Below are 23,019 nucleotides of genomic sequence, written 5' to 3' on the forward strand. Positions count from 1 at the left end.
ACATCCTGTGTTATTCTCTGATCTCTTAGAACATGGACCCACTTTGGAAATGACATTTTGTTTTGAAATATCACATTCAGGGCAAGTATTATTGGCAACACTTAGAAGACTTCATTGGTATCAAGTAGAAATTAATACATTTGATAATTACTTTCTAAAAGGTAATCCATTTATAAACCTTAAAATCTTGTTAATTGCTGCTCAGCATATCACAGCTGGAAGTTGGAGAGAATAATAGTGTCCACATTCCTGAGTAAATATTGATTTCATATGGGACAATCCACCTCCATGAAGGAGGAAACATGAGCAAATATACACAGTTTTGCCATAATGCAAGATTCTGTGAATGAGGAAAATAAACAAAGAATCAGTATCTGAAATATTTTGTATAATTCCTCTCAGGAATTCAGACACTAGTCTGTACTCATCAGATACTAAAAAATATTAAATAATTTTGTTAATAACTCCACTTACTTATGGTTTATTGGGTCATAAAAATTATACCAAATACATCATAAATATTGTCTCATCAATCCTTTTAATAGCACTGTAAGATAAGTTTGAGGATATTTGTAGTAGTATGCCCATTTTATAGGTGGGGAAGTTCAGATTCAGAGAATTTAAAAATTTTTTTTTCAACGTTTATTTATTTTTGGGACAGAGAGAGACAGAGCATGAACGGGGGAGGGGCAGAGAGAGAGGGAGACACAGAATCGGAAACAGGCTCCAGGTTCTGAGCCATCAGCCCAGAGCCCGACGCGGGGCTCGAACTCCCGGACCGCGAGATCGTGACCTGGCTGAAGTCGGATGCTTAACCGACTGCGCCACCCAGGTGCCCCAGATTCAGAGAATTTAAATAGTTGCTATGAGTCCCACTACTTTGTGGCATAGCCAGATTTAAAGCCCATGTTTTCTTTACTCCAAAGTCTGTACTCTTAGTCATTATGCTCTATTCCATCCATTTGTTTTAAGCTCTGGCTGTAAAGAATAGTGCTGATTCTATATTCCAGGCCCTAGTGGACAATACCCATCAACCAAGCTTTTCCTAGAGCAAGAAATGTCCTGACACATACATATAGCTCCTCTAATGATTCAGAGGACCCAGCAGTACAATATGGAAAGCTGTTGCAGATACCTTCTTCCTGTTTATAATCTCATTTGTATGACCATCATGCTATATCTTGTAAGGGCAAAGGGATTATTTTCTCTCCCAATATATGTGTTTCCTCTTCATGTCATTTAATGGTAGAAAAATCATGCCAACCTACTTTCTATTTCTGCATCAAAAAACAATATAACCATGATATCTTCTTCATCTAAGCAGATGCTTTCCTTACTGTTTCCCAAGAAATCAGGGTAAAACTTAAAATTGTATTGCAGTTTTGACTATTGTCCTCAGCATGTTCTGACTGTTATAGCTACTCCTCACAGATAACTTTGGAAACAAAACACTATTCGAGGAAATGCACATTGGGAAATTGTAATCTTCAAAAAATTATTTATTTATTTAATATTAATTTATTTATTCATTTATTTATTTATTTATTTATTTATAGAGTGAGAGCACCCTTGAACGGGGGAGAGGGGCAGAGGGAGGCAGAGAGAGAGAGAGAGAGAGAGAGAGAGAGAGAGAGAGAATCCTAAGCAGGCTCCATGCTCAGTGTAGAGCACCACTTGGGGCTCCATTCTGCACCCTTGAGATCATGACCTGAGCCAAAATCAAGAGTCAGAGTCAGATGCTCAACTCATTGAGCCACTGAGGCACGCCTAAAAAACATATTTTAAAAAGACATAATACAAGGCACCTGGGTCACTCATTCGGTTAAGCTTCTGACTCTTGATTTTGGCTCAGATCATGATGTCATGGTTCCTGAGTTCAAGCCCCATGTTGGGCTTTGGGCTGAGAGAGCAGAGCCTGCTTGGGATTCTCTGCCTCCTCCCTCTTCCCCTCTCCTGTTCATGTGTGCTCTCTCTCTCTCTCAAAACAAATAAATAAATATTAAAATCAATCAATTAATTAAGTAATTAATTAAAATCAGTAAATAAAAAACAAAAAGATATAAAACATGATTGTTCCTCATTCATAGATTCTAAAGCTGCATTTTGGTTACAAATTGTGCAAGCCTCACTTTATTTCTGAGGGAATGATGTCATTTCTATTGAGTTCCATAAATTATAGAACTATTTGTAAAGGAAAGGAATTGGATAATGTATGGTGTTTGTTTATAGACTTCTAAACATTGTAGAGCCAATATATTTTACTCGCTGTTGTACTTTTTGACAGTAGAAAATGGCCTGGAATTGACAAAGAACAGCAGAGGGCCACTGCTTAAAACTACCTCCCACCAGACAGAAAATCTCCATAGGTAAAGATAGATATGTGTTAATTCTTGTGAGATACAAATACCTCTAGGGAGGGCAAGTGTTATAAGCCAGACGTAATAATGATTAGGAACATCAATGAACTGGAAATTTACTAGAAAGAAATCTCCTGACTAAAAGAAGGTCTGCCAATTTATCGATTTGCTTACCGGGCAATTCCATGGCTGACTTTTTTTTTTTTTTCCTTAAAGAGACACAGAGAGAAAGACAACAGAACATTTATGAGAGAGCAATCACGAAGATGACTGAGAAACCAGGGCATGTTTGCCTAGAGAACACACAGGGTTGACGGTGTATTTGTCATAAAATGTGGGCAATGGGTGTATATCACAGGGACAATGGCTTCAGGCTTACTGAAAGAAAGAAATTTGTGGCAATCAGAATTATTTAAAGACGAAAAAGCCTGCCTCTCTTAATGGAAGAGACTGATCCTAAACTGTAAAGATTATTATCAAGTAAGAAATGCAAATAATATATTGATGTTGGGCACATTATGAATCACTAACATTCTAGTTTCCACAGACTGAGCTTAGCCCCAGTAAGCAGAAGTGTTTGTGAATGTTGTGTATTTGGAAGAAAGACGATTAATGGTAGAGAGGAATCTGGAGGAGCTGTTAATGAATATAAGACTAACTCACAAAAAGCTTTGACCTTCCCTTTCACTGAAACAGTAATTTCCAAGACGTTTAGCATTGCATTGGATTATTATCAAAGGTTCTCACATACACATAAAATAGGAAAATCGTGTTTTTCCCACATAGATATCATTTTTTTGTGTGTGTAAAAGCCACCCAAGTTAAAGGATGGATTTTAAATGGATGCCTTTTGGGGATTCTGTGACTTAATTCAAATAAAGCATTCACATGGTGGGAATTTAAAAGCCAGCAAGGAAAATATTTTGATGAGCTCTTTCCATAGCATATTTTATGAGTAGGTCTTCCTTCACTTTTAAGAAGGTTGCCTCGGCTGTCTTATTTTCCATCTTGTTATATTCATTAACTCTTCTAAATGCTAAAGCCATAGACCAATATGATATGATGTGATGTGATCAGAACAGTTATGGAAAGATTAAATGAAACATCCTGTTATTTTATATAAGTTTACCTCAGAGAACTGGGAAAATACAAAATTGCAAAAATGATGTTAAAATGACCAGTGATCCCACCACTCAGAGGTAATCACTATTTACATGGTGATATTATTGCCTTAGCTTTACATGTATGAAAATAGTAATTTTTACAATATAAAAAAAAATATGCATAGTGTTGTATTCTGCTGTTTTGTTAAAATAGTGTTATAAGGATTTCATCATGGCCTAACATATCCTAAAACAAAATGTACATTTAAGTCCTAAATTTTAGTACCTTAATCCTGTCTTTTGCTTTTAGATATTTCCATAGAATTATTTAAGACTGATATTGTCTAAACCTCCCCAAAAAAGATTTGCCTTAGCTCATTTAGTAGATGATTCCAACTTTCTACCTGACTTTAAAACTGAACAAAATGCATTCTGTATCACCATAAACTCATTTCTTCTTTTCTCTACGTTGGAGAGTGGAACATCCTTAGAATTTTGATACTCCCTTTTGAGCCCCCAAATTAGAAGTCTTTTGTGACGGCTTTCTCCTGTAGAGTAATAATACCATTGTCAGAAAGGCAGCATGAGACAGTGGAGAATGCACATGCTTTTGTGTCAGACTGATCTGGATTTGAATTCTGCTTCTGCCATTTGTTAGCTGTGTACTCCATTCAAGTGTAGGTTGGATAAGATCACTTATACTTCTCTGAACCTCACTTTATTCTTCTGTAAAGTGAACTGTACATTAGGACTGAGAAAACATGCTTGAAGTTTCTTTATTATTATGAACACATACTAAGTTAATACTGATTGATTATATGTTCCCTTCTATTTATGGTTTGATAAGCCATCCTGTCTGTTATTTCTGAGCTCTGTCATTAGCCTATTTTGGTCAGCTACACAGTGAACACCTCTGAAGCTATAAGGTTGAATGGAGGAAACTGGAAATTTTCTATTTTCATTATGTATGATCTTCATTCTAAAGGGAAATCCAAGGAACTGAATGATGTCCAAGACAATAATTAATAATAATAACAATAAATATATTTATTGGAAAATAAATGTATTACATGAAAAGGTTAATGAACTGAAAGGAGAAAACTACTTCCAAATAGGAATTAAAGACCACCACTTAAGTTCAATTGAAAAACAACACTGTGAATTAATTGGTAGCTACTGCCACCAAGTGGTAGGAAAATACCTCTTTAGAGACTAGAAACCAGTAGCCTTTGAGGGAAAAGCTCCCTTATCACAATTTAGTAATTACCTGTGGATCTGAATTTATTTCATCCCTTCCCATTTGCATCATAACCATCCAAGATCTGATCGTCATTATGGCAAATTACCTTGGATTTCTATTACCACACTACCAAAATATCCACCTGTCAAAGAGAAAACTTAGGGCTTATTTGGATCTTTGTCCTGGAGCATCCTTTAAAACACAGCACTGGAAATATACAGCACTGAATACTGAAAAAATTGGGGTAAAATTATTATTGGAAAATATGAAGTTAGTTCATCCTCCAAAGTTTGAAAGGCCAGTGTTTGAATACCAGTTCTGCCAAATGCCAGCTGTGTGGTATGAAAAAATTGTGTGAGGATCAGTTTTTTCAGCTGAAGATGTGAATTAAATTGGGTGATGTATGTAAAATGTTTAGCCCAGAGCCTGGCAAGTGCTCAATAAATGTTATCTCTTATCTTTTTGATAATGGGCTATTCTAACAGGCATGAGGTGATATCTGGTTACGGTTTTAATTTGCATTTCCCTAATGACGTGGAGCTCGATCTCAGAAACCAGGGATCATGACCTGAGCCAAAATCAAGGGTCAGTCACTTAGCGGATTGAGCCACCTAGGTGCCCCTGGGGTCTTTTTAGATATCAGTTGTAATGTCTCTTCTTTTCATTTATAATTTGTTGGTTTGGGTCCTTTCTCTTTTTTCCTTGGTTAGCCTAGCTAAGGGTTTGTCTATTTTGTTTATCTTTTCAAAGAACCGACACTTGGTTTGGTTCATCTTTTCTATTGCTTTTCTGTTCTCGACTGCATGCACTTCTGTTCTAATCTCTATTACCTCCTTTCTTCCACTAACTTTGGGCTCCACACCTGGTACTGGCTTTGCTCTGGGGTGGTCAGCTCTGCCTGCCCACTCTCTGCTTCAGGGCCCCCGAGCTTTACCAGTGCTCTGTTGTTACCAGCCCTTCTGGTCAGATGGGGCCAGAAGACACTCTCCACAGCAGGCAGTGCTCTGACTCAACTCTTTGCCTGGGCCTGCGCAAACTAGGCTCTCAGGCCAGGAAAACTCCCCGACTGAATGTCTGAATCAGGCATATATGCCCCCTGCTGAGTTCCCCGAGCAGAGTGTACCTCTCACTCAGTTCTAGAGACGTACAGAGCTGCTGGTTGGGATTACTCCTTGGGCACTGAGGGTGTGAACTCGGTCTGCTGAGATCTATCTGTGTGCTGGTGGTTGCAAGTCCCTACCCTGCCTTCTCTGTCACAGTCGCTTCCCCAGTGTTTGAGTTTTGTAGATTCCCCTGCAGTCACCATGGTGTGAAGCCAGAGTAGGGGCTCCCACAGAATGACCCACAATGCTGGTGGGGGTGGTTGTCCCTCTCGGGTTCTCTTTTCTCACTGGAGGGGCAAGAGGCTCAGGGGAGACCTCACTGCACGGTAAGGTGCTGGCCTGGGGAAGGGGCAAGGTGGTCAATGAGTAGCTGCTTCTCTTACTCTTCGAGGGCCGTGTGCCTTGGTCTTTGTGGTACAGGGGGTGCTTCAGTCCCAACCCCACGTTCCAGGGTTTTTTCCAGTGGTGTCCTTGAACAGTTGTTAGTTGTTCTTCTCGTGAGGGGGAACAAAGTAAGGAACAACCTATGGCACCATCTTGATTATGTCACTCCTGAGTTCTAAATCTAGTTCTGGCCATAGTTCCTTCCTGCTGAGGTTCTAGGCGGAGTGATAAAGTCCCCTAACTCCCGCAGTGCTCTAAAGAACATAAATTAACTGATGTTTTGGAAAGTGGCCTAAACCAGAAAATCTGTATGTGGATGCCAGTTATAATTTTATACACTAGGAACCATAAAGAGTCATCTATTATTAACCTTAAATAAAAAGAAAGGTAAAAATAGCATGGCTGTTTCTGCAGTTACAGTAAACCGTTAACCAGCATTCTATATTCAGTGGTGTCAATTAACCATACATTTATATATTGTCTTGGCTAATTTAAGGTCACTACGATAAATAGCCCAGGACACAGAGGAGCCTGAAATGTCTTCTGTTTCATCAGAGAGAGAGACTGCACAGAGCCACTTTTGTCCCTGGGTGCCAATTTTTTTTTTTAAAGTGATCTTGTAGTCATGTGGTAAATTAATCTCATTCAGAATGTCAGTATATTTCATAGAATCCTACTTCAGTCCCTCATCAGACTTCGATCAACTTGTTCTCTGCACCCTAAGAGGTGGTCACTCAGTCACTGTCCATACATTTCCAAAGGGACCTCATTAATGTTGTGAGGAAGTCCAAGCTACTTTGTGGACATGAGAAAAATGTACTTGGTCATGAGTGAAAATCTCACTCCATATAACTCCTATCCTTTAGTCTTCATTATAACATTTAAATCCAGAAACAATCAGCAACGTTTTAAACTGCCCCCGTTTCCCAGATACATCAATGAAGAGAATTTTGGCTAGTCCTCATTTCACCCTATGAGTACACACGTCCTGCAGAACCAGAAGCACTTATGTTTGAATCAGGTAATCTCATAGACAGGCATTTTTATGGTCTTAGCACTTTAAAATAAATAAAAATAAAGGTTCTCTGAGTTATTTCATCAAAAAAAAAATCTGGATAGAAAAGAGAATGAAATGCAAAAGAATCACCATTTTTATCAAATCAACTCACATAATACTCAAAAAAGTAATTTTAACTGGGAGCAGAAGAACCCGGAGTGGCCCCTTACACATTGTTTCTTAGGTTTGGCATCCTCTTAGAATCGGCAATCCTGGGTCCTTCAGACGGGATGTGGGATGGCACAGGCATGCATATTAGATGAGATATGCATCAGGAGGGGACCATTGCCCTGCATCTTACAATTTCTCTGTCAGTTTTGCTCTTGTACCTCTTGGTTTTTTATCAAGTCCTTTTGTAAATGTCAGCTTGTTTTAGTTGTCTTGAGGAGATAGAGGTTTACCTTACTTTAGGTTTTAGCCACACTGGGCTCGAGGTACAGCTGGGAACCTGAGGCCAAATATGATAGTGACTATAGGAAAAAGAGAAAACGGGTACCTGGGTGGCTTAGTTGATTAAGCGTCTGACTTCCGCTCAGGTCATGATTTCGCGATTTGTGAGTTCAAACCCTGCGTGGGGCTCTGTGCTGACATCTTGGAGCCTGCTGCAGATTCTGTGTCTCCTTCTCACTCTGCCCCTCCCCACTTGTGCTCTGACTCTATCAAAAATAAATAAATGTAAAAAAAAAATTTTTAATAAAAACAAGAAAACAGATTCCAGAGGAAAGTTAAAACTAAGGTGATAGTCATTCTTGTATACCTGTCCTTCCCACCAGGGAGATTTCTCTCACAGGCTTTTCATTAGGAACATTTTATGACTTGTGTATTAAAAAGGCTATCTTGGGGCGCCTGGGTGGCGCAGTCGGTTAAGCGTCCGACTTCAGCCAGGTCACGATCTCGCGGTCCGTGAGTTCGAGCCCCGCATCAGGCTCTGGGCTGATGGCTCGGAGCCTGGAGCCTGTTTCCGATTCTGTGTCTCCCTCTCTCTCTGCCCCTCCCCCGTTCATGCTCTGTCTCTCTCTGTCCCAAAAATAAATAAACGTTGAAAAAAAAATTAAAAAAAAAAAAAAGGCTATCTTTGGGGGTGCCTGGGTGGTTCAGTCTGTTAAGCCTCCGACTGGAGTTCAGCTCAGGTCATAATCTCCCAATTTGTGAGTTTGAGCCCCACATCAGGCGCTGCGCTGGCAGTGTGGAGCCTGCTTGGAACTCTCTCTGTCTGCCACTCCCAGCTCACTCGCTCTCTCACTCTCTCTCTTTCAAAGTAAATAAACGTAAATAAACTTTAAAAAAGAATATTTTTGACAAGTGTTTCTAATATACTTAGAGCTAACATGAAATGGGGTATAATGCACAATAAGCAATGAATTGGAAACCCCAATGTTCAGCTCTGGTTGAACTCCTGCCACTGACTTGCTGTATGATTATTTTTGGCTTCTTAATTCTTCTACCCACAAAGTGGAAATATTAAAGACTGTTTTTTTAGACTTCCCAGAAATATTGGAAGAGAGAACCCAAATAGTAAGTGTTGTGAACTTTTGAAAAAGTAAACTTTGGAAATTTGAGAATTTATCCCAACAGAATACTTGAGAAAGTGTTGCCATGTGGGGTCCTTTAACAGGAACCAAACTAAAAGGACTGGAAGATGAGGGTAAAGGTCCATCTGCTAAGATATCTTGTAAACTTTCTTCCAGTAAGGCAAATAATCTTTGTGCTGAAGGATATTGATGGAGAGTGCAGTGTTTAATATTTTCTCCAAAACCCATTACCCAAGTGTGTCTTTTGATGTTCCAAAATTATTTCTTTTTGCTACATTATTATTTCTTCCTGTAATCTTTGTGGGTTTTTCAGTAAAAACACACCTTAACTCCAGGAAATAGAAAATCTGTCAGGCTTCATCTTTTTGCTTAAGAGCCAGCACCTCTTGTCTGGCTCTACTGAATGTTTAACTTATTTTCTATTCACTGTACTATCACGTTATAATACTACAAAGACAGGTAAGTGTCTATACAATTTCACCAGGATAATATAGTTATTGAGCAATGAAGAAATGAATCAGTGGGAGGCTGGAAAGAGGGCTCAAAATTATCTTAGGCTAATCTTCTTTATCCAAAGAAAGCTGAAAGCCATCACATCAATAACATAAATCATTGAGACTCAGAAACCACCATTCAGAGCTATTCTGAAACAATTCAGAAACTCGGCATCTTCCCTGGGTCCTTTGTTAACTTAAGTTTATAAATCTTCTACACCATTATTGCACTTCAATTACAATGATTTCTTCCAGACTTTAGTCCTCAAAAACCTCACTCTCCAGATTCACTTCCCAGAATCTGATAGTCTTAACAGCCTAATTCAAGTTCTTTAAAGATCTTATTTTAGATGTTTTAAGGCAATGAGAAATTTTTGATCAGTTCTCAATTTTGTACATTTGTTAATGATCTCTATGGAGGATTGACTTACAAGTCTTTTACCTTGTCAAGGTTTTAGGGCTCTCTGGCAATAAAACTGAAACAAGTTATAGGAAAGATATAATGCACATTTGCCATCATTTGAAACCAGTTTGAAGTTAACTAAATTGGTAAATGGAGACAAAAGATACTTCACCCTTAGTAAATTTCAGGTGTGTTATAAATAGTGCTCCGCAACTTTGATTACCCATGGAGTTTGGAAACATCTTATTCTAGTTTACTCTTTCCAACCTAATGGTTTTCACAGTCCAATTATGTATACTGACAGGCTCTGGCATAAATATATTTAGAAAGAAAACTATAATTTCCTACCTGATCCAAAATATTCATTATGAGAACTGTAGCAGACACAGAAACCTGGCTAAATAATATAAACTGTAATGCTGAACCACAGAGTGGGAGTAAAATTCTTCTCTGTACTTATTTTGCAAGACCCTAATCAGGATTCCAGCTTCTCTTAAAAGAGAGTAGACAGGGGCACCTGGGTGGCTCGGTCGGCTGAGCTGCCGACTTCAGCTCAGGTCATGATCTCGTTGTTTCCAAGTTCGAGCCCCATGTCAGGCTCTCTGCCCACAGCTCCGAGTCTGGAGCCAGTTTCGGATTCTGTGCCTCCCTCTCTCTCTCTGCCCCTTCCCCACTCATGCTCTGTCTTTATCTCTCAAAAATAAACATTAAAAAATTTTTTTAAAAAAGAGAGTAGACAGAAAACAATGAACAGAAAAAGTTGGGCAAGAAAACTTTCCTTTTGTTAATGTCCTTTAAAGAAACAGTTCTGCCATTTCTTAGAGGCTCTATGTGGAGCACTAATAGCCCCACCTTTGCTTCAGTCTGGGTGTACCGGCCCCCCAAAGTCTTTTAACCCCCAGGGAAAAGGGGGGGGGGGGGCGCTTGAAGACCCTAACAGCCTCCCTTCTTTGATGGGGGAAATGGACCTGGCAAAGATAAGCCACTTAAAACTTGCCTTGCAAAGGCACAGAATGTCTAAGATAAGATCCCAAGAAAGCAACATCAATTTCCTTCCCCACCCCACCCACCATGGTTGATGGAGATATGCCTGAACAAAACCCCTTTACTTCTGCTGTAAGGCTTCTGATAACTGTCTTAATACCTGGGAATTAAGAGACAAATACTCTCTATTAAATCCTTCAGGAAAGAGAATAAGCTTGGTTCATCATATAAGCCTAGGGAGTCTTCGAAGTCTGATATTAGACATCCATCCGTTGCTGCTCCCTTCAGGGCTACTACTCCCATGCTAAGGTCCCACATCCAGCCAGTTCTTGGCAGGGCCAGCTCACCTAAGTCAAACCAGAGAATTAAATCAGTCCTCGGTTCTGTAGCTAAGGTTCTCAAACTATAAGGAGCAAAGCAGTTACCCTGGAATTTATCCAAGATGCAGAGTCTTGGATCCCATGCCACCAAAAATTGATTCAATGGGGGCCCATAACTCTGCATTTGTGACAAGTATCCCCATGTCACTCTGTTAAAAATGGTTTACAGATGCCATTGTTTAAAAAATTCTTGTCAGTGTTTATATCTAAGATCATTTGAGCCAAAGTAGGTCAAATCATTAAAGCAGCCAAAAGTGTATTGTCAAAGATTATCCTGGCAGAACAAAAAGGGAGATAGCATGGGCAGCTTTTATTCTCTGCCTAAATCTTAACAGTGTTAGGGCAAATCTTACGACATGAAACTGGATGGATACATATTCAGATGTAATTACCGTGTGAAACATATGTCCTCAAATGGGAAGAGATCCCTTCACTTTGAGATCCTACAAAAGATTTCAAGTAGGATCCCTAAGGTCAGGATTGCTGTCATTGTGACCTAAGGTCTAAAGTTGGATGAAGTCGTTTTTAGGGATCCTTCTCTGCCTACCATAGTATTCTCTAAGGGAACACACGAAGATGGTAGTTACCCACCTCTGATCATAGTCCTTCCAGGACGGGCCATTTCTTCTAATCATAACATGAGGAACTACTCTCCTTCCTTTAGAATCTCTGTTTTCAGACAGAAAGGCTTGCCAGCTATAGTACCCTGAGGGCTTGAAAGAACTCCAAAGTAACAAACCACTTGATTCCATGGTTAAAAAAATTATATTCTGATTTTTTAATGTCCTGAAGCTTTTCTGTGATATCCGCTGACTGTTTTTTACATTATTTGATCTTGTCTAAATGAAAAGTATCCAATTTCTTCCAGGAGTAAATTTGAGAATCTTACTGGAATAGTGTGTGCATCAAGAGATGCTGTCTGCATAAAGAGTATTTAAAGGTGGCGGGGTGAGGGTGGGTGGGAGGATGCTTGGTGGTTCAGTCATTTAGCCTCCAACTCTTGGTTTCAGCTCAGGTCATGATCCCACAGTTCCTGAGTTAGAGTCCCACATCAGGCTCGCTGCTATCAGTGCAGAGCCCGTTTTGGATCCTCAGTCTCCCTCTCTCTGTGACCCTCCCCCATTCTCTCTCTCTCTTTCTCTCTCTCTCTCTCAAAAATAAATTTAAAAAAAATTTTTAAAAAAGGATATTTAAAGGGGAGATTGCCCTATAATCACTCAGAGTCATTTACAGAACAGACTAGCCAATAGTAGGTAATAACATTCAGCTGAGAGTGTTACACACTGCTCAATTTCTAGTTTCACCAAGGGGAAACACCTACACTGTGTCTATTGAGAGAAAATAAGTCAACAGCTGGAATATATACTCCTGGGCCCTTTCCCAAATCGTGTTCTGTCCAACATAATTAAGAGCACAAACTAATATAATGTTATATGTCAATTATACATCAATACAAAATTTAAAAAGAATACAACCCTTTCTAGTTTGGGAAGTTACTTCTCACATTTAAAAAGGATCTACTAGCAATTACCACTCAGTGTCAAGGTAATATCTTTTTCAGTGACTTTTGTGTGGAAAAAGGTCCGCTGATGCTGACATCTCAAGGACATCTGAGGTTTGAGAAGGAAACTTTTGAAACCCACAAAGCTATGATTGTGACATTTAAAAGGTCAACGCCATCCCAATTATTTTCAAATGCCACCATTGAGAAGAGAATTGCCCTAATCTGACCAATCATGAGTGTTCCAGAAAAACAAAAAAGAAGTTAATTGGATTTGATTCAGTGAAAAGACTAATTGCACCCAGTTATGTGTCTTGGAATTCGCTAAATTTGATTAATACTGTGATACATTCATCCATCCATCTGCTAATTCATTCATTCAGTTTGAAATTCCATCATATTATCCAGAAATTTGATCGCAACAGCAGAGCTTTGTCTGAGGAGTTATGGCAAGGTTGGATATAAAAATAGATGATTCCCTCACCCCAACAGTACCAGTAATGGCAAGTGAAACAGCACATTCAATTCCATTTTTATGTAGCATGCAGTTTAAAACTGTTTCTTTGCTTCATAATTTCTTTTCTTCATTGACTTGCCCATCATGAAACAAAATTCCCTTTTTCAATACATTTTTTGCTAGAGAATTGAGAGAGTATCAAAATGCTTTGCAACACAAAAGCTTTATTTCAGCCACTATTATGAATATGTACAAGTAAAAATTTTTTTCTGAGTAAAAATGAAATATGGTGGTCATTGAAGCTGCATCTATTTTAATATGCGGTGGTTTATGATTCATTATATTTAACTGAGAATAAAACCACTCATCCTGATGGGTCTAGCCAGAGTATCATGTAAGAAAATCACAATCATATCGTCACAGTATCAGGAAAAATATGCACTATGTTGGCACACTAGCATTTTGTGTGCTAAATTACAAAATAATCCTTGAAGAACTCCAGTTATCATGCTTTAATAGGTGATTGAAGTAGAATAAAAATATTCAAGAACTGGTGGTAGAAAAGGAAATTATCAAATTTTTGATCCATGTACAAGGAGAAATACACTATTTAACCAGAAATAGATTTCTTTTAAATCCATCCCCCCAACATTTAATGTCTGTTTTCCTGGCAATTTTTCTATATATTTTAAAGAAATGTCAATTTTGGCAAAACTGCATAAATCACTAATGGTATCAAAGTATTCAGTTCAATTTTGGGTTCAGCTCACTACCCTAAGGGGGAAAAAGTAGTGTCATTTCTACTTCATAGTATGTGTATCTTCTGTAATGGCTAATAAATTTCAGTGAAAATTGTTTCATCTGAGGTGGTTAAGTGTTACGCTGCAAAAACTACAATAAGCTGTCTTAGAACAAGATTGGCCGGCCATCTTTCATCATCTCATCACCCAATACTTGCTTGTTCTGGCCATTGTTTTTGTCTGCTTCCGTTACAACCATGGTTTCAACATTTTCCATTATGTAGTTTAATTTTTTTTTTTCAACGTTTATTTATTTTTGGGACAGAGAGAGACAGAGCATGAACAGGGGAGGGGCAGAGAGAGAGGAAGACACAGAATCGGAAACAGGCTCCAGGCTCTGAGCCATCAGCCCAGAGCCCGACGCGGGGCTCGAACTCACAGACCGCGAGATCGTGACCTGGCTGAAGTCGGACGCTTAACCGACTGCGCCACCCAGTCGCCCCCATTATGTAGTTTAAAATTGAGAAATTCTACAGTAGACTTTTTTACTCTTAAAAGTAAAATAAACTTTCTTGGACAGAAAGAAATACTAATAAGGAATTCATTAACCAGCATTTAGGTCAATGCTGAGAGAGAAACAGAGACAGAGAAAAGCAGAAGGAATAAAGAAGTTTTCAATCATTTATTCATTTTAGGGATCTTTGAACAACCCCTTTCCTTCTTTACCTCGTAGACTGTTTTTTCCCTTCTATTTTCCCTCTTATTAGGAAAATTGGACACATTCACATTTAGTCTGATTGCTTACACTATTGAAATTATTTATACCAACTTATTTTATAGTTTCACTTTATTTCCTTTCACTTTTAAAAAAATTTCCCTGACATCTACTGGTTCAATCTTTATTGTCAAATTGTATTTTTCTCTTTATTTTTATTTTCTTAGTTGCTATATTGTAATGCACAAATTTAAAGTTGTACTTATCTGTCAATATCTAAAACTCGTTAGTTCCTCTGTTATTCTGATAAATGATAAAAGAGTTTTAGAACCACTACTTACATCTTTACCCCCACCTCACCATCTCTTACACCCAAATCACCTGGGATACTCATTGTAAACAGATATTAATTTTTCCAACCAATACTTTTCAACCTAAAAGATTTACTGGGGGTTTTTTTTGTGCTTTTTCTACTACATTCCTTTCTTATCTCATGTCTTTCCCTGTTTGTTTTCCTAAACAACGGCTAGTAATTCTTATAGGATGTCTCACGTGGAATAATGTTTTGGAGCCTGTATTAGTTTCCTAGTGCTGCTGAAAAAATTGCCACAAACTTAGGGGCTTAAAGCAACTGAAATCTATTCTCTATCAGATCTGGAGGTCAGAAATCTAAAATAGGTCTATGGGACTAGATTCCTTCTGGAGGCCACTGGGAGAATCGGTTTCCAGCTCACAGAGGCTGCCTTCATCCTGGCCTCAGGGCCCTCTTCCTCACCTTTCAAAGCCAGCAGTATGGCCTCTTCAGATCTCTTTCTCTGTGTCTCTGTGTCTTCTTCAAGCCTTCTTTCTCTTTTGACCTTCTTGTCTTCCTCCTAAATGACTCTTGGGATTACATTTAGGGCCCACCTGGACAATCCGCAATAATCTCCTCATCTTCAGATTCTTCATTTAATCACATCTGCAAAGGCTTTTTTTTTTTTTTTTAACATACAAGGTAACATGCGTAGATTCTGGGGAGTAGGACACACATATCTTTGGAGAGTCATAATTCAGCCCACCACAGTACTTTTACCCAAATGCTCCTGTCTTTTTTGTAATCTCTTGTGGGAATGGAGTTTGACTATACATACAGCTCAAAGTTCAAATGTTCTTTTTTTCAAAATCTTGTATTTTTATCTTAATATTCTTTTAGGCTGTTAGTTATCTTTGGTGCAGATATCTTTTTCTACTTTTCCTGTAGTTACAGTTGCCATCCACATTTGCATATACCCTGGAAATGATAGGCTTTGCTACCCCTTTGCCAGGGGCTTAAAGCATTTGCTTCATAAGAAAGAAGACCTAAGGACAGAACAGAACTTGGCACCACCAACCTCCCTCTCCCCACACCTACTTACGTGACAATCCATGTCCCCTCCTCCTATCTCTGTAACAAATGGCACAGTTTGTGTATCCAGAGTTTTCTTCGAGGGCCTTCTACCTCTTTAACTGCAGTTATTCCACTTCCCTGGACCTCGACATTGTGATGGGCTTTCAAAGTTATCAATCTATAGTTTTCTGCTTTCTCTTATTGTTTAAGTGGAAATGGCATCGTTGTTCTTTCTACGTCTTAAGCAAAAGCACAAGCCTCCATGGGCATTCCATTAAGAAAGTCCACTCAAAATATAGGATGCTATTTCCATAATTGCTCCATTTTATCCTACAGTGAGTCGCAACTCTAGTTATCTATTAAATGTAATCTAAATTGGAATCAAATGAATTCCCTTTGGAGGGCTAACTGGTTTCTTTACATAGTGGCACTTCCTATCAGTAGATCACTTCATTTATGTAACTTTATAGTAAGAGCAAAGCAAATGATTCTCCCTGGATTTAAACAGCCCATCTTCTCAGAAATAAAATTATATTTTCTCACGTAAAATTTCATATCTAATTTAGATATGTTTCCAGCCATCATTTTTACTTTTTTTAATAAAACTATTTTTTCACTTGTTTCATGTCAGGCAAGTGCTTTGCATTCTTAAAAAAGTTCTATTGAGCACAAACAGTATTTTGAAAAATAACAAATTCTCTGTATAATAAGGTACACTTAACTTTGGACTGTAATACAATTGATTCATCTTGCGATCATTTTTATTACACCAAAAATTAACCATGGCAGGGGGAAACAAGCATTATAGATGACCAAATGTTCATTGAACACTTCTGGTTGGACATAATGTACACTGTACTAGCACTGAAAAATCCTTTTGAAAAGCATTCCATTACATTTTTAGAATTAACTTAAAGAAGTAAGAATATTACATGTGTGATTTGTGACCTTGATGAGTGACATTGAGCAAGTTGCTAAGCCTGTCTAGACCTCTACTTCCCCGACATGCAAACTGCAAGGGCTGAATTAAGTCATCTTTTAAGATCCTTTCCAGTGCTCTGACTTGGGGTTCAGATAGCCAGTGAAATAAAAGATCATATACTGCTTTTTTTGTGCTTCCTTTATACTTCTTTATAAACTGTGATGGCTAAATTTCAGCTAAAATCCTTTAAATCGTCCTCAGAAATTCCATGGTTTTTATATACTGCCCATTACATGGGTTAGTTTTTTTCCTCAGATTCCAGGTTTCCTCCAGGGAATGTGAATTTTGGATACCCTGACAGATGTGACTATTGAGAAGTATTTACACTCCACCCCTGATTGAGAGTGGAAAATATTGTTTGGCTCACCTCATAACTCTACCTTTCCCCTCCCCAGCCCTGAACTTCCTTTTCTTAGTGGACGATAGAAGGAAGCGATTTTATTGCCACCTGGATCTTCTTTAAAATTTTTTTTTAATGTTTTATTTTTGAGATAGAAAGAGATAGACCAATTGTGAATGTGGGAGGGGCAGAGAGAAAGGGAGACACAGAATCCAAAGCAGGCTCCAGGCTCTGAGCTGTCAGCACAGACCTTGATGCGGGGCTCAAACTCAGGAACTGTGAGATAAGGACCGGAGCCGAAGTCTGACACTTAACCCACTGAACCACCCAGGCACTCGTGCCACCCAGATCTTCTAACCAAGTTGCTGGGATGGAGAGCTCTGCCTAAGCTCCTGAGGTCCCCTCAGGCTTGGTTGTGAATAAATAATGGCAATGTTTACAGATTTCAGAAGAGATCCAAGGAACACAAAACTCCACTGCTTTCAAATTATTTCAAGAATGAGTTCTGGGTGAATGGACTTTCAGGGTGAGTAATGGGTTAGTCAGGCAAGCAAGGAAAAGGGCATGTTGAGGCTTTGACCTGAAGCTTGGAAGCACTGAGAGGTACAGAACTAGTCCAAATCTGGAATGGCTTGAGCCAGCCTTGATAGACGTGAGATGGGGTCATCACTTAGAAAGAGTCCACATGAGGACAAGTTCATCTAGACCCAGGACACAAAGGGGGGTGACAAATGGTTACTCAAAAGTAGCTTTTTAAAATTTCTGAAAAGTATACAAGTATTTAAGTTTTATGAAGTTCTGAGCTTTTATCTTCCCATGATTTTATGGTATTAAAATTATTTTATTAGCTCAATTTATATAGTATATTAACCCTTTGTCTTTCATATGCTTTCTAAATATAATCCCAATCTGTTTTATGCCTTTGAAAGATATGTTATTTTTTTACTATCAAAAATATAATTTTATGTATTAATATTTATAAGTATTTTCCCTTTTGGTCTGTGACTTTGCTGTTATGTTTAGTGAATCTTTCCCTCTCCTCCAAAATTATATAAATACTTAACTTTGTTAAATGTTACTATACTTTTTTTATACACTTAAATATTCAAACCATTTCCTAGACATTTTGGTGTATGATGTTAAGGACAGTTAATGAACTATCCCAATCCCATTGGATCTTGATCTTTTTCCCATTAATTTGAAAGATTATATAAGAAGCAAATTATAGCATATCCTTGTGTTCCCTGATCTGTCTTGCTGCATCATTGCCTGCTTTATAATCACTTTGTTCCCCTATATAGAAAGTTCCCTGAAAAGGGAAACTTCCCTTACTCATTAGTTCTTTATCAAATTTTGTTGGTGTTTCTCACAAGCATATGATTGATTTCAGATAATTAGTAGAATATTTTTATGTGTATATTTAAAAATCTACCCCTGTGTGAAACACTCATTTAAAACCACTTATGTTATTAGTTCAGGCTTGAGATAGAAACATGTAAAAGAAAATCAGAAGGAAAATCTTAACAGCATTCAAAGCTTTCTTTGCTAGTCTGAAAGCCCTTAGCAGGCTTATTATTTATTAATGAATGTATTATTTTATTTATATGGTTTTCTTCTAGCCAGGTGTATGTATAAATATACCTTGAAATGGCTCTAAATATTTTTAAACAATTTAAACGATTTGCTGTTTTCCAATAACCAAAATATCTAATAGTGTGTCACTGGTAGACGATTTCATGCAGCAATTATGTCACCAATATGCTCATTTACAAGAAATTACATGCCACCAATATTCTCCTTGAGTTCTTCCAACATACTCACAAGGACAGTATTTCTGATAGAATGAGGAAGGAAGTTACCATTTTACTGACATAGTTTGAGAGATACAAAGAATGTCTCTAAAGAAAAACATCTCCCTGTCTGATGCCTTATTTTTTGTTTGTGTGAGATTCACTACCTGTAGTAAAGCTCATTGATTTCTAATTGCTTAGAAATCTATTATGAATGAATGTATCATACCACTTCTCTCCCTGAGAAAATAGAAAGGGATAAGAAGACAGTGAAAGAAAACAGGAATAACAAAACTCTAAATTTATTTACTTCCTAATTTTGCCTGGTGTAAAACTGATTCTGGTTTGCTCAAGTCCCACAATTACTTATATCAACCTTACAAAGAACAAATTTTCATTAAAGTTTGCATTTTTATCTCTTACTATCCTAGAATGAGGCATTTTTCTTTCCAGCTTTTGATGGGAATATAACATTTTCAAGCTTCCCTGGAACAAGTGTCATGAGTGAGCTATAAGCTAAAAACTAGAGGTCTTCTTATCTTTGAATGTGGAATAATTGTTATTCTTTTCCTTTTCAGTTTCTTCTTTGTGGCATATGTGGAATATTGTGCGCCAAAAAAAAATCTGGACTTGTCGTAAGTTTCTGCCTTGTTTGTATCGTGCATTGACGTATTTGAAATGTTGGAACCCAAAAATGGAAATGATGAGAAGCCAACTTTCACATAGTGAATGTTACTCATTTAGGATGAAAAGAAGACTGACAAATAACTACTGGCTTTTTCATTTGCAAAAAAAAAAAAAAAAAACCCAACAACAAAAAACAAAACAAAACCCATCAAGATTATTACAGACTATGACAAAAGAAAAAGAAAGAAAAACTTTGATATACTCTTTAAATGCATGAATATGCAACCCATAATGACTGCTGTGGTTGACAATCTCCACTTTTCCAGTTTATAGACTCCCAGACACACATGAATTCTTCAGTAAGCTAAAAAAGACATGGCTTGAGTTCATGGGAAATTTAACTGTTTAAATGTGGAACTGGGCCTACAGATTACTGGCTTTGACTGTGAAGTTCATTTTGCAATGCAGCAAAACAGCTGTGTTGTTATAGTTACAGTTAATTCCCAATGATTTTTTTTATTTAATTTTATTTTATTACTGTGAATGTAATTGTAAGTGTTTTCAGATGTTTTACGGTACTATCACGACTTTCCGGGTTGTAAGTCATTCGCCCAGTTAACTCTGATAATGGCTGGAGTACAATTTCTATATGCTGAAGTGTGGATTCCCCATATCCCTCCATGATGTTTTTTTGAGAGTTCAAAAGAAAGAAACGGTGTTGTTTATTTTATCATGTGCAATAGGAAAGATCATAGACCTTTCTAAGTTGGAAAAATTAATACTATGCTTGGACCTTACAAAGCAGGATTTGAGCCTAAAAAGAGTGTTCCGGGGGAGGCCAGTTATCTGAGGAGGACAGGGATAGGAGTATTACAGCTATTTTTGTTTAACTACTTTTTCAATCATATATTTTTTTATGAAAATATCTACTGTGACAAAAAAAAATGAAGCACCCATTGCTTTAGACATACGAGGTATAATTTTTAAAAATCATATAAAGGGAAACCTTTACATACAAATTTTTGGAGGCTCTTAATTTTCATCTATGATTCTTCCATCACTTTTTAGATTTGGCCTTCATTCTTTGTATGCTTTTATTTTACTACTGTCTTTATAGCCATATAAGAATAATTTCTTAGAACTTAGAAGAAAGAGAGAGAGAGGGAGAGAGAGGGAGAGGAAGGAAGGGAGGGAGGGAGGGAGGGAGGAAGGAAAGGCAAGGAAAGAATGAGAGGGGGGGGAAACAGGGAGAGGCAGAGAAGGAGAAAAGGAAGAGGGGTAAGGGAAGGCAGGGGAGATGTCTTCATCCATTTGGGCTATTAACAAAGAAGGATATACTGGGTGGCTTATCAACAACAGAAATTCATTTCGCACAGTGCTGGAGGCTGGACCTCGATTAGGGTCCCTGTGTAGTTGGGTTCTGGTAAGGTTCTCTTCCAGGTTGCAAATTTTTGACTGTGATCTCATGTGGCAAAAGGAAAAAGAGAGCTCTCTAAAAGTCTCTCTTGTAAAGGCACTGACCCCATTTATGAGGGCTCTATTCTCCTGACCTAATTGTCTTCCAAAAATCCCATCTGCAAATACCATAGTATTGGGGTTTAGGCTTCAACATTTGTATTTAGAGGGACACAAATATTCAGTCATAGGAGAAGGGGAGGGAAGAAATTTTTTTAAAGGCACTAGTGTCTTTTTTCTGTCTTTCTAATTCTCTTAAGAGTTATAAAAGAAAAAAATCATAAGTGCTAAACTTTTTAGAAACTACCATTCACTTTAACTTCTTTCACCCTCTGATATTCCCATTGATGACATTTAGCTATCAAGGATTCTCACCCTTCAAAGTGCATGGTAATTTCTCCACTCCAAGTATCTCTAGAGTCTAAATTCTGTAGTCTGGTGAAATTCAAACCTCGTATATGGTTTTAAATGTGGGTATAGATTTTAACATTTTAATACCTAGGTGAGAATGTTCTGTTTGCATATGTTAAATGAAGTAGCAAGCCTTTAAAGAATGAGTAAGAATAATATTAGGAGAGATACATTGTGTTCTTATGATAGCCAAATAATTTGTCATTAACTTTCTTAATTAATAGTAGTTCATCATTTGAAGGCTAGAATGTCACATCTTTCCATGTTTTCTGAGAATATGTAAACACCAAAGTATTTCCCAAGAAACTGCATGCCATCTGAATATCCTTTAAAAGGTAGTATATTGATTCTATGTGAAACTAGGAGCTACAGTTTCCCACTTTGGATGATTCAGTTATTTGGTAATTGATATTCAGTATTATATTTAATTAACTATAAAAAGATACAGTCACCCATCATTGGATTTTTAGGCTTGGTAATAAATACTGTGAGACGGACACAATTAGGATGCTGAATTAAGTGAGAGAAACAAAACAAACTACTTGGTATTCTTTCTGCCCACCATCCTATTTCATTATGCTATTTCATACATCCATGGCCTTACCCTTTTCTGGGAGTGGCATGCACTTAGTTTAGATGACATGTTATCAGGAAGCCTTGTCTGAAACCCTTGGTTATGCTAAATTCTCCTCCACCTACTCTAAGAGCAACCAATTCATCCCTCTTTCTTAATATCTGCTATGCCATGTTGAAATGTTGGATCTTCTCTCACACAAGACTGCTGTGTACTCAAGGACAACAACTATGAGCTATTATTTTTTGTAATGCCAACAGCTGCCTCACTCAGGGCCTAACAGATGCCAGGTACTCAATAAATGCTCACTAAAGTCAACTAATTGTCGACAGCAAACGATTCCTAATAACGTAAAATTAAATGCCAAATTAAGTTAAATAACTGTTTGTCCTATGGAATTATGCCAAAGGAAGTCAGTAAATCCAGGAAGGCTTTCTGAAGAAGGTGAGGCTAGATTTGAGTCTTCCATCTACCAATCCAAGAAAAAAGCAAACTAATTTCCAGGAAATGGGAAATATCACTGAGGCGGGAATGAACAAGCTATATGATTGGCAAGAGAGGCAACTGGAATAGAGACCGTGTTCTGGACAAAAATGGAAATAAGTTTAAATAATTATATTAGTATCACACGCTAAAGTATAAAGGAAGCCCATAGGGGAACTTAGAGAATACAAATACAAAAAAAAAAAAAAAAACCCACGTTGAAGCTTTTGGAATATTCAATATTCAGTTACATATTTATGTAACATTTAGGTTGAATACCATCCACCCCCACCAGCTCTCTTTATAGAGACCCAAATCAAACCAATAATGAGATCAAAAGTAAAGCCACATCCTGTGTTTCCCCAAAACAACCAGATAGTATTTTTGGAATGTATATTGTGTATTCTTCATTGTGGTGCCACAGATTTAAAAAAGATTTGTAGTATAAAGGACCAGTTCACAGTCCCTAACCTATCCTATGGGGGAAACAGATACACGATAAAACTCATATAAATGAAGAAAACAGGTTAACTATATTCTC

At 37.7% G+C, this 23,019-nt stretch overlaps 1 protein-coding gene across 6 annotated transcripts in view; it reads left to right on the plus strand.

The window, feature by feature from the left end:
- Positions 1 to 23,019, plus strand: part of TMEM196 (transmembrane protein 196) — a 53,134-nt gene that overhangs the window by 22,154 nt on the left and 7,961 nt on the right. For all 6 annotated transcript variants that reach the window (XM_040472477.1, XM_040472472.1, XM_040472474.1 and 3 more), the window contains exon 2: positions 19,507 to 19,563. Coding sequence is in view for 4 of the 6 variants with exons in the window: in XM_040472472.1 (XP_040328406.1) it covers positions 19,507 to 19,563 (57 nt within the window). In the remaining 2 variants the exon portion in view is untranslated. The remainder of the gene's footprint in view (positions 1 to 19,506; positions 19,564 to 23,019) is intronic.

The sequence above is a fragment of the Herpailurus yagouaroundi genome, unplaced genomic scaffold (genome assembly GCF_014898765.1).
Source record: "Herpailurus yagouaroundi ecotype Mexico unplaced genomic scaffold, PumYag 100, whole genome shotgun sequence".
NCBI classification, from domain to species: Eukaryota; Metazoa; Chordata; class Mammalia; order Carnivora; family Felidae; genus Herpailurus; species Herpailurus yagouaroundi.